General features: G+C 41.4%; 1 protein-coding gene across 5 annotated transcripts in view; it reads left to right on the top strand.

Moving 5' to 3' along the window:
- The window catches only part of GAK (cyclin G associated kinase), an 83,848-nt gene that overhangs the window by 12,965 nt on the left and 55,740 nt on the right, over positions 1–15,143 (top strand). For all 5 annotated transcript variants that reach the window (XM_087886418.1, XM_087886416.1, XM_087886417.1 and 2 more), the window contains exons 2-4: positions 8,473–8,534; positions 12,168–12,227; positions 13,044–13,158. In XM_087886418.1, the coding sequence (XP_087742544.1) occupies positions 8,473–8,534; positions 12,168–12,227; positions 13,044–13,158 (237 nt within the window). The remainder of the gene's footprint in view (positions 1–8,472; positions 8,535–12,167; positions 12,228–13,043; positions 13,159–15,143) is intronic.

Below are 15,143 nucleotides of genomic sequence, written 5' to 3'. Positions count from 1 at the left end.
CAGTTCCATTGTAACTTTGAATAGTCACTAAGTGAACTGTTGTAAGTGGAGGACTACCTGTACAGCAAACCACTACAGTCAATCATATGAACACTAGAGAGTTCAAAGTTCTGTGCTGCAAATAAACGTGATAGGGTTATCCATTTGCATGCTGTGCTTGAAAACCACATTATTTACCAAGAGAATCACAATGCAGGATCATATTTCTAAGAAGCTTATAAACTAGTTATTTACTAGTTCTTTGCTTCTAGAGTACATTGTCAAATTTGCGTTGTCACGTGACGCTTCACAATGTTTGTCCCATTTGCGGAGCTGGGGTGGGTGTGGCCTGCGCGCGATGCATCTGGCCCGCGGGCCGCCAATTTGACACCCCTGTTCTACAGTATTAGCATGGCAGGTAATGTATATTTTTTCCAAAAGTCACTCAATTTCGGTAGGATGGGATGGGATAGGCTACTTTATTGGTCAAGAGTCAGCCTTGAAGCCATTTTGGGAGCATCTTCAGGGCTGCCAAGCAAGGCAGGGTGGAGCTGTGGGAACGTGTAGCGAAAATAGCATTCTTTCCTGTGGCAGCCAAGGACGCTCTACCAGGTGTTGGAGTGGTGTGGACAAAAGACAGCTGGAGTTGGGACTGCGACCTGATTGGACGTGTGACCTGGGAGCCAAAAACTTTGGGTTTTGATTTGGGTGGGGAAAACTTTGGGTCCTTCAGAGTCAGGTTTTTACCAGCTGTGCCAATATGACATTCCAAATAAAATTATGCTTTGAGGAAACACTAGGCCTCGGAGTTTTGATTGCTTTGGGTTTGTTACTTGGAATCCTGACACTGTGGTTAGACACAGAAGGCATTTGTTTCCTTTTTTTTACAATGCATATTAAATATCAGGCTACAATATAGTCTTAAACATGAGAATTATGAAGCTTACTAGGGGCTTTTGAATGGGCTGGTTGAAAGTCTTAAAGCTATTGTGTGGCGTGGAATGTGGTGTTTCTGAACACTGTATAAAATAACTTTCTGTATCGTTTGGCGCAGACTTGTAAAAATGGGAAGGGCACTTTCATGTAGTGAATACTTCCTTTTAATGGCAAGTAGCATTCACAATTTTGTGGTATCGCACCCTCTGTATTAACATACTTACTCTCAGAATGAGTGTGCTTGATGTTATAGTTTGAAGGAATATGGTAATTTCTCAGATGCAAAACAAATACTCATGGTAGGTATTACTGTATTCCCTCAGAAATAATGTTATAGCTAACATTTGAATTGTCTGAATTTTAACTAGAGAATGCTGCTGAAAGAAAGAAAGAAAGTGCCTACTCTCGTTAAGTTTTTCAGTTACTATATAGCAGTGATGGCTAACCTTTTTGCCATCAGGTGCCAAAACCGGGGGGAGTGCGGGGTGTGTGTGTCACTTACATGTGTGCCCATACCCATAATTCTATGCGCCCTACCCCCCGCGCATGCATGCACTCCCCCCTGCGCTCCCGCTGCTTTTGGCATGTGATGGCACAGTGGGACCGGAAGGCCTGTTTTTCGCTCTCCCCAGGCTCCAGAGTCTTTCTAGGAGCCTGGGGAGGGCAAAAACGGCCTCCCCCCCCAGGCCCTCTGGAGGCCGGAAATGTCCCATTTGCTGACTGGTGGGTCCAGAAGGTCCGAAAATCAGCTGTGCGCTGGAGCTGAGCTTGTTTGCCCACTGATATGGCTCCGTGTGCCCCCTGTGGCACACGTGCCATAGGTTCACCATTACGGCTTTATACCCTGTTTCCCCCAAAATAAGACATCCCCTGATAATAAGGCCAATCGGGCTTTTGAGCGCATGGCAATAAGGCCAAGCGCTTATTTCAGAGTTCAAAAAAAATATAAGACAGGGTCTTATTTTGGGGGAAACACGGGTAGTATGGTACCCAGAAATATGTACAGAATATGAACTAATCTACATCTAATATAATGAATGCAAGGACAATGAGTAAGGCTGTGTTTCTCTAGGAATATTGGTTTTGTTGCATGCATTCAATATTTTCTTTTCTGTTAAAAAAAAAGATGCTAATCTGAACTGGTAGCTTGCTTTAGCAAACAGAGGTCTTTGAGGGAGGAGGTAGTAGGATAAATTCAGGCATTGCCTTGAATGTATGCATTCTCTTTAGAAAAGGCAGAACAGTTGATCAGGTAACTTGCAAGCAATTGGCTGCTTGCTCTGTTTTTAGTATGATCTTTATTGAAACTTTTAAACAAGAGGAAAACTAATAGAAACTAATATGAAGTAAGGAAGAAAAATGAAAGAAATCAAAGGAAAAGCAAAAAGTGCATGAAAAAAAGTTGAAAAGAAACAGGAAAGAAAGAAGAAAAAAGATCTAAAGAAATGGTTTCCAGTATTCTTCGTAGCAGTTATAAGTACAAATATATTTTAATCTATCTCTGTATAAAGTTACATCATATTATTCTTTCTATAGTCTATCTTGTCTAATCAGAGCAATAAATCACGTTCATTTTTTCCTTTTTTTATACAAAAAGTCGGTAAGAGGCTTCCAGTCACCTCTAAATTTAGATAATGTCTTTTCTCTAATCAAATATGTGAGTGTAGCCTTTTCAGCAAAATCTGTCAACTTCATCAATCATTCCTTCATAGTGGGTAGTGTCGTATCTTTCCATCTCTGTGTATGTAGTAATCTCACCATAGTAATCACATACTGAAATAACCTTCCATGTTTTTTTTTACTAACAATTTATCTATTAATCTTAAAAGAAAGTTCTGGCTTCAGTTGAATAATGATCTTTAAAATCCTCTGTATCAAAGTATGTATTTCATCCAAAATTATTTGGGAGTACGGTGGCTCACGTGGTTAGGATGCTGAGTTGACAAGCAACAAACTCATGTTTGAGACCCAAGTGCTGCCATGGGGTGGGGTGAGCTCTGGTCCTTTGCTCCAGCTCCTGCCGGGGACATGAAATGAGCCCCCAGCCGAGTAACAGTGCTGTCACCAGCTAATTCTTTCAACCCTGAAGCACCTTGATGCTTCCAACATGAGTGAAATTATTTAGCTATTTTACATGGCCACCAAACACGATAAAATGCCCCTTTGTGTTGCTCACGTTTTCAACATACATTTGAAGTGCTTTTATACATTCTAGATGATTTCTCTGGTATCATGTACCAAAAATAAATCATTTTATAAACATTTTGAGATTGTAACACAAAGTAAATTTCACTCCTTTTAACCATATATTTTCCCATTGATCCATCTGTATATTACAACCAACATTCTTAATCCATTTTATCATATACTCTTAACTTGTTCTTCCTCTGCTTGAGATAGATAAAAAAAATATGTTTTATAAGTCCTTTTATCCATATTAAATCTTTCAGATGGCTCCCTGTTTTTGACCTTTTAGTTATCATTTGTGAATTGCTACTTGTGAATTGCAACACAAAGAGCCTCTCAAAGAGCCCCTCTTTCTTGGAGATGAGCGGTTTAGAAATATAAATGAATAGCACACACAAATACACCCACACACATCTGACATATGCATTAGTGCTACTGCCTTTTGCTCTTGTACCTCACTTTTATGTGAAGCTGTTTACGCCAAAATGATTGGATAAAACAACATGAAGCAAAGAATAAATAATGCAAGGCATAAATGCAGGAAAATAGTATGTTAAGCCCAGTGGTGAGTTTCAAAACTTTTTACTACAGGTTCTGTGGGTGTGGCATGGCTTGGTGGGCGTGGCTTAGTGGGCATGGCAGAGGAAGGATACTGCAGGTAAAATCTCCATTTTCACCCCACTCCAGGGGAAGGATACTGCAAAATCCCCATTTCCTCCCGATCAACTAGGACCTGGGAGGAGAGAATAGATGGGGGCGGGGCCAGTCAGAATTTTTACTACCGGTTCTCCGAACTATTCAAAATTTCCGCTACCGGTTCTCCAGAACTGGTCAGAACCTGCTGAAACCCACCTCTGGTTAAGCCCATGTTAACTTTGAGAAAAAAAGAAATAAATATGGGGTGTTTCCAATTTCCAGTTTTCCAGCCTTGAGTAAGCTTCTTTATGCTCTACCTTAAAACCTACCGAACTATCCAAAAACTACATACAGACAGCTGAAAAGCAGAGAATCAGTAAAATTTTGAATTATTTTTAATTTACGCACTAGGCCAGTGATGGCTAACCTTTTTGCCATCATGTGCCAGGAGAGGGGGGGCGGGGGAGGGTCGTGCGCGCACATGCCCACGTGCATGCGCGCGCAACCCCACCCACCCCCACTCCTGGCACAGGATGGCCTGATAGGCCTGTTTTTCTTTCTTACCTGATTCAAGACCCTCTCTATGCATCTGGGAAGGGCGAAAACAGCCTTTCCCACTCCCTTGGCGGCCCTACGGAGGCTGAAAAGGCCCATTTCCCAACTCTCGGTGGGACAGGAAGTGACGTTTTTTTCTGTCCCCAGCCTCCAGAACCTCTCTTGGAGCCTGTCTAGAAGTCTGTAGGAGCCTCTCTAGGAGTCTCTGGAGGCTGGGGACAGGAAAAAATGTCACTTTCTGTCCTACCGGGAGTCGGGAAATGGGCCCTTTGAGCCTCCGTAGGGCCTCCAAGGGAGTGGGAAAGGCTGTTTTCGCCCTTCTCAGATGCATAGAGAGGATCTGGAGCCAGGTAAGAAAGAAAAACGGGCCTTCCCCAACCCCCCCCCCGTTTCCCTACTTCTGGTGGGCCCAGAAGGCCCGAAAATCAGCTGGCCGGGGCGCACATGCGCCCCAGAGCTGACTGGCGTGCCCACTAATATGGCTCTGTGTGCCACCTGTGGCACGCGTGCCATAGGTTCGCCATCACGGCACTAGGCAATGAATATATGGAAAGTAGAGGAGCAAGGCAGCTGTTTTTCAGATGAAGCCCAGTGTAATGAGGACTAACACGCAGCTTGCAAAGGAACTACTCACACCTATGACTCAATGCCGTAGGGTTTCCTGTTAAACAAGAAGCAATCTTTTACAGAGAGCAATTTATTTCTCATTCAACCATTAAACAATCTGATTGGTTTCTGAGGGCACAAATTACACGCCTGTAATAGCAAGCGGCCCTACAAGCTTTTCAAGCTTGTTCATGAACGTATATATGTTTCTCAAATCATAGCCTCTGTTGGTTTATGCCCGGGGTATCTCTTTTAAAGAATTGCAGACTCTCCGCATAAAGTTGAGAGCTAGTTGTTTTGCAAATCAGTAGCAAGTGATGTACTTAACTGCGAGCACAAAATAATATTCCTATTGCTTGGAGCTCTTATTGTGAATATAACACGCCACTCTCTACACACAATGGTGCGTACTGTATACTCTCAGCATCCAGAGAATGGCTAGTGGGTCATTGGATTTGTTTGTTTGTTTGTTTGTTTATTTATTAGTTTGATTTATGTCGTCCTTCTCCAAAGACTCAGAGCGGCTTACAATGCTTTTAAGCAATAGCCTTCATACTTTTGTATATACCTGCTTAGTAGGGCTTTCGGCCCCCCCCTAAGCGGTGTTCTATTTTATACAAAGTCAGCTTATTGCCCCCACAAACCGGGTCCTCATTTTACCTACCTCGGAAGGATGGAAGGCTGAGTCAACCTTGAATCTGGTGAGATTTGAACTCGTAGTAATTGCAGGCAGCTGGCAGCTAAATACTACTTTAACAGTAGTTTAGTCCACTGTACCACCAGGCTCCTAATTTGGGCAGGGGTCAGCAACCTGTGGCTCTGGACCCACATGCGGCTCTTTGGGCCCTCTACTGTGGCTCCCTGTCAGGTGATCCCACCACTGGCTGGCCCCACCCCTCGCCCTCCACTCCCAGTCACTCCTCACCTGGCCTGAGAAGGTAAGGGCGACAGCGGGGGATGGGAGAAGCGGCCAGGGCAGAGTCAGAGAGATACAGAGAGAGGGGGAGAGAAAGAGACAGAGAGGGAGAGGGAGAGAGGGGAGAGAGAGATATGTCAAAAGGATTTTGTGGTTCCTGGTGGTTCTCTGCCCTAATGACCGGCTGGGTAGGTGTGGCTAGCGGGGTGTCATGTGACTGGTGGAAGGGAGTGACATCAAGTTGGCTACGCCCACCCAGGTTTTGTGGCTCCCGGTGTTTTCTTTTCTGTGGGAAATGGGTCCAAATGGCTCTTTGAGTATTTAACGTTGCAGACCCCTGGATTAGGGGACCAAGGTTGGTCTTCTTGAACTTCTAAGAGGGCCTCAAACACTCGCTGTTGCTGCTAGAAAACATACTGGTTAGTCATCCATATATCGAAACGAGAGTGCAAAGTCTTTCAGCAAAAGGACTTCACCAGGTCTGCACAGCATGTTTGAGGATTGCATGCTCACAGCAAGTGCGGTCAGCAACCACGTGGTGGGTTGCTTAAAACCTTCAGTTGGCTTCTTAACCCTTTTCTGGACGTTTGGGTTTATATGTTGGATTGTTTTATCGGTGATTATTTATTACATGTTTTACAGGTTGGGTCATAGTTGTGTGTTGCACAGTATATTTTGTTTTATGATGTTGACTTACTGGACGTCCTTGGTGTTTATGGCAACATTTAGTTGTTCGATTTATACTCTCCCTTTTATTCAGTGTCTTAATTGACATATGCAGGGCTTCTTCCTCACCACAATCATCAAGTAAGGTGAGCAAGAATGACTGGCCCCAAATCACCCAAATAAGCTCCCTTAGGCGACGATGGGTTTGAAGCTGAAGTCTCCCTATTCCTAGTCCATTCCCTTAACCACTACAGCCACTCTGGCCATATATAACTCTCATCAGTCAATGCAATAATAAACTCTTCAATAAAGTTACTCTTCTCATTCTGGGAAACTTTAAAGGGCCACAGAAAGATGCTGGTTTGTTGTAACTGTACTTTAAAAAAAAAGATTTCAAGCTATGGTGCATATGACTGCACCGTTTTTTTACTGAAAAAAGTGATTATGACCATTTTTCACACTTATGGCCGCTGCAGCATCCTCAGGGTCAGGTGATTTACATTTGGATGCTTGACAACTGATTCATGTTTATGATGTTTGCAACATCCTGGGGTCACGTGATCCCCTTTTGCAACCTTCTGGCAAGCAAAGTCAAAAGGGGAAACCAGATTCACTTAACAACCATGTTACTAATTTAACAACTGCAGTGATTCACTTAACAAATGTGGCAAGAAAAGTCGTGAAACGGGACAAAACCCATTTAACAAATTTCTCGCTTAGCAACAGAAATTTTGGGCTCAATTGTGGTCGTAGGTTGAGGACTATCTGTGCACCCACTTACCACACTTTTAATGGGAAACTTGTGCCTGTTTCTCTGACATTAATATTTGCACTGTTCCATCCCCTTCTCTCCCTCTGCTTGTTTCAAAGAAGCCTCTCCTCTCTTCCGTCTCTCTTTCTCCGTCCCCTTGTCTTTCCCTGTTATCTTTTTCTTTCTCTCCATTTCCCCTAAAACCACCTCCTTTTATATCCTCTCCTCTCCTCTCTTTTCCTCCTCTTTTTTCTGTTCGGTGCAGCTCCAGCTGACTCCTTTCCCCAAGGCTGCGGGCTGCTTCCGGAAGCACCGATCAGCTGGAGCCACACGCGCTGATCCTGGGCACTCAGTAGAGCCCTGGCAACACCGCAGCTCCAGCTGACTCTTCCACAGGCCACTTCAGCTCATCCCCCCCACTACACTTTTACACTTTTTTAATTTTACAGCACTGCTGTAGGGGATTATATCGACCCTTTTTTTTTTTCTTATCCAAAATAACCTTATTCGTTGTCGAAATAAAAGTATAATTAAAATTCTTATTAAATGGAACTGAAGCAATCTGGGAAGTGCAGACAGCACACTTACTCTTATGGATAAAGAGACTGCACAGTTTTGAACAGGGTGGATTTGATTTAAATCGAGTTGATTTAAATCACAATTTAAATCATGATTTAAATCACTAGTAAAAAGGCTTGATTTAAATCAACTCAATTTAAATCATAATTTTTAAAGAGCAACTGTCATCTCTGCTACTCCTTTGACCCATTGTTGACTCACTGATAGTCCCAGTGTTGCAGAATATACAGCTTCATGCTACATAACTAAGCTCCATTTCATGCTGAATAAACTAAATTATTTATGTATCTTAAATAGAAAACTATCTTACAATAGATTTTTACCCCCAAAAGTTTTTTATTAAAATGAATTCGATAAAAATCAAAAAAATCCAATTTAAATAAAAAAAATCTGATTTTTTTGATTTTTTAAAAAAAATCATTGATTTTTATCCACCCTGGTTTTGAACTGGATGGTGGAGGGGAAGAAGTTTCAAAGTGGCCGCACCTTACAGTCTCCCAAGCTATAACTACTGTATTAGGTTAGATGGTTATAGTTTTAGTCTGGCAAGATTCTGTCTAATAGGTGTAACCAAATAAGGATCTGGATTTGAGTGGATCTCATTGTTTCGTCTCTGGGGTTTGGGCCTGAAAGGTTTTTAATCATCTCATTTTCTTTTTAGGTGGCTTCGCTTTTGTATATGAAGCTCAGGATCTTGGAAGTGGGAAGGATTATGCTTTAAAGGTAATTATCTTATTTTGGGGGATTTTATTCCTCTGCTATTGTTTTCTGTTTGTTGACTTCATAGATGGTGACACTGAATAGCAAATACTGGGTAGTCCTCGATTTAACAATAGTTCATTTAGTGACTGTTTAAAGTTACAACGGCACTGAAAAAAGTGACTTATGACCATTTTTCACACTTATGACCATTGCAGCCTCCCCATGATCAGGTGATTTACATTCAGATGCTTTACAACTGGTTCATATTTGTGACGGTTGCAGTGTCCCGGGGTCATGTGTTCATCATAGTGACATTCTGACAAGCAAAGTCAATGGGGGAACCAGGTTCATTTAACAATCGTGTTGCTAATTTAACAACTGTGGTGATTCGCTTAACAAATGTGGCAAGAGAAGTTGTAAAATGGGGCAAAACTCACTTAAGAAATTTCTCACTTAGCAACAGAAATTTTGGGCTGAATTATGGTTGTAAGTTGAGGACTACCTACAGCAGTTAAGAACAAATCAGTTCCAGAATTGACTACTTATTAATAAACATAAAATATGTGGCTGGGCTTTGTTTCCAAATTCTAAGAATATGTACTTGATAATCTCTTTGATTATAATTTTAGCCCAATATGATGCCTTTCGTATGTTTTGGAACTACAACTTCTGGAAATGTGACATAACATATTAGGAGGGATGTATAGATTGAAGGAGATTATCCACATAATAGTTAGCTAACAATTGTCTGCCTCCCCATTTCCTAACACTATCCTGCTATACCATCTCTGTGTAACAAAGGCTTCCTAGCAGTGGTGGGTTCCTCCTGGTTCGGCCCCGTTCCGCCAAGCCGGTAGCGGTGATGATGTGACATCACCGAACCGGTTCTGCCCCCACCCCCACCCCGCGTTATTCTTACCTTTTATTTGGCCCCACCCCCAATCTATTGCTGTCCCCTGAGTCCCAGTTGATGGGCTGTAAGGAAAAACTGTTTAAACTCTTGCCGCGGGGCTTCAAAGGGTCGCCCTACAGCTGATCAGTGGTAAAAGGCAGTTTGGTGGTAGACCGGTGCCTCCAAAAACAAATGAGTAGACCGGTGCCTGCAAAAATAAATGGGTAGACCAGTGCCTGCAAAAATAAAAGGGTAGACCAGTGCCTGCAAAAATACATGAGTAGAACAGCTCTGCAAGCAGTTAAAAGCCTGGTAGACCAGTACCTCTGCTAAATCCTAAAGAATTGTCACATGACCATCAAGCCATGCCCACAAAATAAGCCACGCCCACAGAACTGGTAGTAAAAAAATTTAGAACCCACCCCTGCTTCCTAGATATGTTTGTAAACAGTCCCCCTATCCTATTCTTGATGTTCACTTTTCCTGGACTGTCTCAAATTACCTACCTGAAGTGAAAGCAATCAGTATAAAGAGATGGTCAGGAGAACAAGAATGATCCATAGCATTTCAAGGGAAATACTTATTGTTGTTTATTCTGCCTGTCTAAGATGGCATACACTGGGAAATGCCCTCAATTTATCTCCACAGCAAATTGGGAAGTAAGTAGGGCTGAGAGAGATCGACTCAACCAATCATCCATTGAGCTCCATTGTTCAGTGAGGACTAGAAGTTGGGTCTGCTCTCTTCATCCAGTACCATTTCAGTACGCTAGATAATATAAAATTACACACTGAGGAATGCCCATTGTTAATTTCCATGTCCATATTTGCAAGCTTTGCTTAAAGCAGCCCACTTACAGTGAAATCAATGTTATTGTGCATAGTGCGTAAATTTTCACAATGCTGCATAATGTCCCAAAAAATTATTTTCATTTTTCATTACAACATTAATCCTAAGGAGGAAATGAACCCATCCAATTGACCAGTTAATATATATATTCTCTTATGTTTGGTTATCTTACTCTTCTTTTTTTTCTGTAATATTTGTCCTAAAAGAGTTTTAGACACATAAAGTGCTGATGGTGATACAAGTGTCAGACTTGGTAGACTAATTCTAAGGAGAAGAGGAAAGAAAAAAGATTTAGTGTTTAATTTCTAAAACTTCTAGAGCCTTCTTCCAGCCTTACGCATTAACTTACTAGTTCAAGCAAATACTTTCTCAGTAACTTAGAGAAGAAATGCAGATAAATAATGAATAAATGAAAGCATTTCCTTCTTTCCATGCCCCTGGGATATTTTTCTCTCAAATGCCAGTTTTACACAAAATCATTGTGGTTTTCAATTTAACATAGCATGCTTTTGCAAATTTCACTGAATAAGAAGATAAAGTGAACTTCTAAGGGAGTTATGATGCATTGCCTTTTTATTTAGAAAAACTATAACTGTTGTTAAAATAACAGTTTTATCATTTGCGAACTATTTAACTGTTATTAAAATCCCACAGTGATAAATAGTGAACAGTGTAAATGATATTTGATAATATGTCGGTATAGGGTCAGAGGTCCTATTCTAAGCATTAAAACAATAAATATTCTGTTCTTACGTTGTAATTTTGGAATCAAATATCAGACTAAACTCTTATTTGAGGAGAGGAAAGCAAGAATGAATATGTTCTACGTAGCAAAACTAAGTTCTCATTTATTGGTTTGAGCAGGAGAGAAAAGCAAGAACATATGTGTTAAGTGTAGCAAAACTAAGCTCTCAATTATTAGTTTAAGCAGGAGAGAAAATACGAATGAATATGTTCTATGTAGCAAAAAGCAATCTGTGTGGCAAACCTGGATTCCTAGCTTAAAGTAACAGACCCTATTTAGTGTTTATGAATGAAATGTTTTAAAAGCACTCAACATATGAGTGTACTTATGTACACACACACACACACACACACACACACACACACACACACGACTGTTAGCAGTTTATGATTACAATTAGTCTTTGATTTATGACCAATTGTTCCGGGATAATTCAAAATTACCATGGTGCTGAACAAGGGACTTACCATCTGTACTTGAATTTATGGATGCTGCAGCTCCCCTGTGACTATGTGATCCCAATTTAAGTACTTCGTAATCTGCCTGCCCTTATGATCAGCTGCAACTGCCCCTACCTGCCTATCTTTGCACCCCATCCCATCTTGCTGTGTCCTTTGGACCTACTTCTCATCTGGCTAGATAGCCACAGGCCTTTGAGATTGAAATTGAGATTCCTGTGAATTGGCATAGTGAAGTCAGGATCCAACCAAAACTTGTGGAATAATCTCCACGCCTGAATTCATCTAAAGCTGGAGGTCATACATGAGAGCATTTAGCACTTATATACCGCTTCACAGTGCTTTGCAGCCCTCTCCAAGTGGTTAACAGAGTCAGCATGTTGCCCCCAACAGTCTGGGTCTTCATTTTACCGATTTCGGAAGGATGGAAGGCTGAGTCATCCTTGAGCCGATCAGGATCGAACTCCAAGCTGTGGGCAGAATTACAACAATGCATTCTGAGCACTGCCCCACCACAGGTCTTGGTGATATCAGTGATATGAGTGTATTCAAAGTATGCAAAGTTTGTGTGAGATTGATACCTTGTTTTAATATAATTAAAAGAGGAAGAAGGGTATAATTACTATTGTTTGGAAACAAAACAGACACACCAAAAAAAGAGAAAATAAATCAAAATGTTCTTCTTTGTGATCTTTTTATTTTCCCGGCAGAGATTATTGTCCAATGAAGAGGAAAAGAACAAAGCTATCATTCAAGAAGTCTGCTTCATGGTATCCTTTTGGAGACAGGTGAAATCATATTAGGCTTGGACTATCAAATCCTGGTTTAATAAGTAAAGATACAAAAGTGGTTTCTTTGCTTCCTCATCAGAGCAAAACTTCCGTTTTATATTTACACTCGAAATGATCTGAATGTCTTTCAAACAGCTCAGAATTTGAAACCCTAGTTTATCTGTGGTTTAAATATCAGTTAACTGTTGTGTTCCAGATTGTTTTACTGCTCATATGACAGGAGAAGCAGAGGAGGCATGCATAGCAGAGGACAGAACAGCTAGTCTAAATGGGATCTTTGATTAAATATATGATACAGGAAATTTGTTTGAAGTTAGAGTTGTGTCAGAGAGCATATTAGTTCTACTTGCCTCCTAATCTGTGTAAATTATCCTTGTTTGAAACTCTTAGCTTTCTTTTGCCATATTAATCCAGGGTCTTAATAATATTGTTACATCAGAAATGCTTTCGTCTGTCCTTTTCTCCCTCCTGCTTTAAATTATGCATAGAATGTGGTTGTGTTCAGTTGACTGTTAAAAGTTGATCCTAATGTTAATTGGATAAGCTCAATGTAAGCCACACTTGACCGCATCGGAGACAGGAAGCGCAGTTGCCAAACTTTGCCAATAGTGGCAGAATGCGGAATTCATTGAGTTTTCACCATCCTGAGCTGGGTCAGCACATGTATCCGACCGTGGTCTCTCGCTCAGAATTGGAATTATAATCCAACTGAGTAAACTCGTTCCGTTGCATGCCTGCAAAGAGGTTTTCCAAATAAACGAGAAACTTTGAAACCTTAACAGACACGTGATTCAGAAAAAACTATCTGGACACCCAAACATTGTCCAGTTCTGTTCTGCTGCCTCCATTGGAAAAGAAGAATCGGATACTGGGCAAGGAGAGTTTCTTCTGCTCACAGAACTTTGTAAAGGTAAAGTTGCAGTTTTTTTATGGAATCACCTTGCCTTGACAGCCCAATTCACTGACTCAGCCAGGTTGGCTCTGTTGAGAAAAGACTCAGGCGACCTTTCTTAGAACAAAAACATTTAGTATCAGCAAAGCAGAGGTGGTATTCAGCAGGTTCTGACCAGTTCTGGAGAACTGGTAGCAGAAATTTTGAGTAGTTCGGAGAACCGGTAAATACCGCCTCTGACTGGCCCCGCCCCCATCTATTCTCTGCCTCCCGAGTCCCAGCTGATTGGAAGGGAATGGAGATTTTAAAGTATCCTTCCCTGGAGTGGGGTGGGAATGGAGATTTTACAGTATCCTTCCCCTGCCATGCCCACCAAGCCACACCTACCAAGCCACGCCACGCCCACCAAGCCATGCCCACAGAACAGGTAGTAAAAATTTTTGAATCCCACCACTGCAGCAAAGGGTTCCAGGACTGCTATGCATTTTGAGCAAAATACATTATCTGAAATTTGAAACTTAACTCCTCCCTTTTCATTTTTGAATTTTCTGTTTCAAGAAATATTTTAGAAACAGAATGAGGAAAAACATTATTTTAAGTGTAGTAGAGGAATGACTAAGTAACTCTTCCCCACTTTAGGACTCTGAATTTTAATTAATGTTTTCTGATTATTTGGTTTGACGAAGATTGAAGAATAAGTTTATCTCCTCCTTCTCCTCCTTCCCTTTGTCCTAGTGCAATATACAAAAGTATATACAATATACAAAAGTATGAAGGCTATTGCTTAACGCATTATAAGCCGCACTGAGTCTCCAGAAAAGGGTGGCATATAAATCGAACCGATAAATACAATAAATAACTGCAAAATTAAAATAGGGTGGTTTTTTTTGTTTGTTTGTTTTTCTGGCTAAGCTGGGTACAAATAAAAAAAGAAAACCTTTTAGAAATGTTTTACATTTCAAAACCTGCCATTTTTCTAGCAGAAAGGACTATAGGCTACTGAACCAAAAAGTGTTCAGTATTTGGTCTTCTCTGTTTCCCCTTTGTTTATTAGATTTTTATCCTTTACTTTATAAGTAAATCAAAGTGGCAAACACACCTAATCCTCCTCCTTCCTCCTATTTCCCCCACAACAGCCCTGTGAGGTAGGCTGGGCTAAGAGAGGGAATGACTGTTCCAAAGTCACCCACCAGGCTTTAAAGCCTAAGGTAGGACTCCTGGTTACTAGGTCAGCACCTTCACTACTACAACAAACCTCACTGCACCAAACCTTTCCAAAGGCTGAGTAATGATTGGAGTGTACCGCAGTACTTATTTGCAGTCTAATATTATACGAAATAATGATAGAGTATATTGAAGAAAAGAAGTATATAGCTGAGGTGTTGTTGCCAGCTAGAGCAGGGGTCAGCAATCTGCGGCTCTGGAGCGGCATGTAGCTCTTTCACTCCTCTGCTGCGGCTCCCTGTCACTCAAAATATGCGTCACAACCACCAATGTGTGACACCCGCCGGCACGCGATTTATTGAGCTTTTCAACCCCCAGTAGGCCAACCATGGATAATCCAAGAAAAGTTTCAGAAGAAAACAGAATGTTTAATTCAGCTACATATGCTAGTTTTGTGGCTACTCAAGAAATAGTCAGGCACAGGAAAGGTTTTGTGGCTCCCCGTGTTTTATTTTCTGTGGGAAACAGGTCCAAATGGCTCTTTGAGTGTTCAAGGTTGCAGACCCCTGAGCTAGAGGATACATTACGGGAACGTTATTTCTCTCCAGCAAAATCCCAGAGTACAGCTGGACTGATTCACACATTTTTCTCCTCCCTTTCTAATGGCACGTGCAGCAGCATACAATGTATTCACTTGGCATTAGCGTTGTGCTCATCACACAATCTCAGAATGAGCCCAAACCCCTGAGCTTCAAATCTTATGTTAAAATATACCAAGAAAGTAAAGGGATCCGGTGTGGTGGTGGTGGTATTTATGGGCCTCTGTTGGCTGTCATCAC

Source organism: Pantherophis guttatus, chromosome 2 (assembly GCF_059756535.1).
Source record: "Pantherophis guttatus breed Tessera chromosome 2, ASM5975653v1, whole genome shotgun sequence".
Lineage (NCBI taxonomy): Eukaryota > Metazoa > Chordata > Lepidosauria > Squamata > Colubridae > Pantherophis > Pantherophis guttatus.
This window is presented reverse-complemented; position numbering and strand designations above follow the sequence as displayed.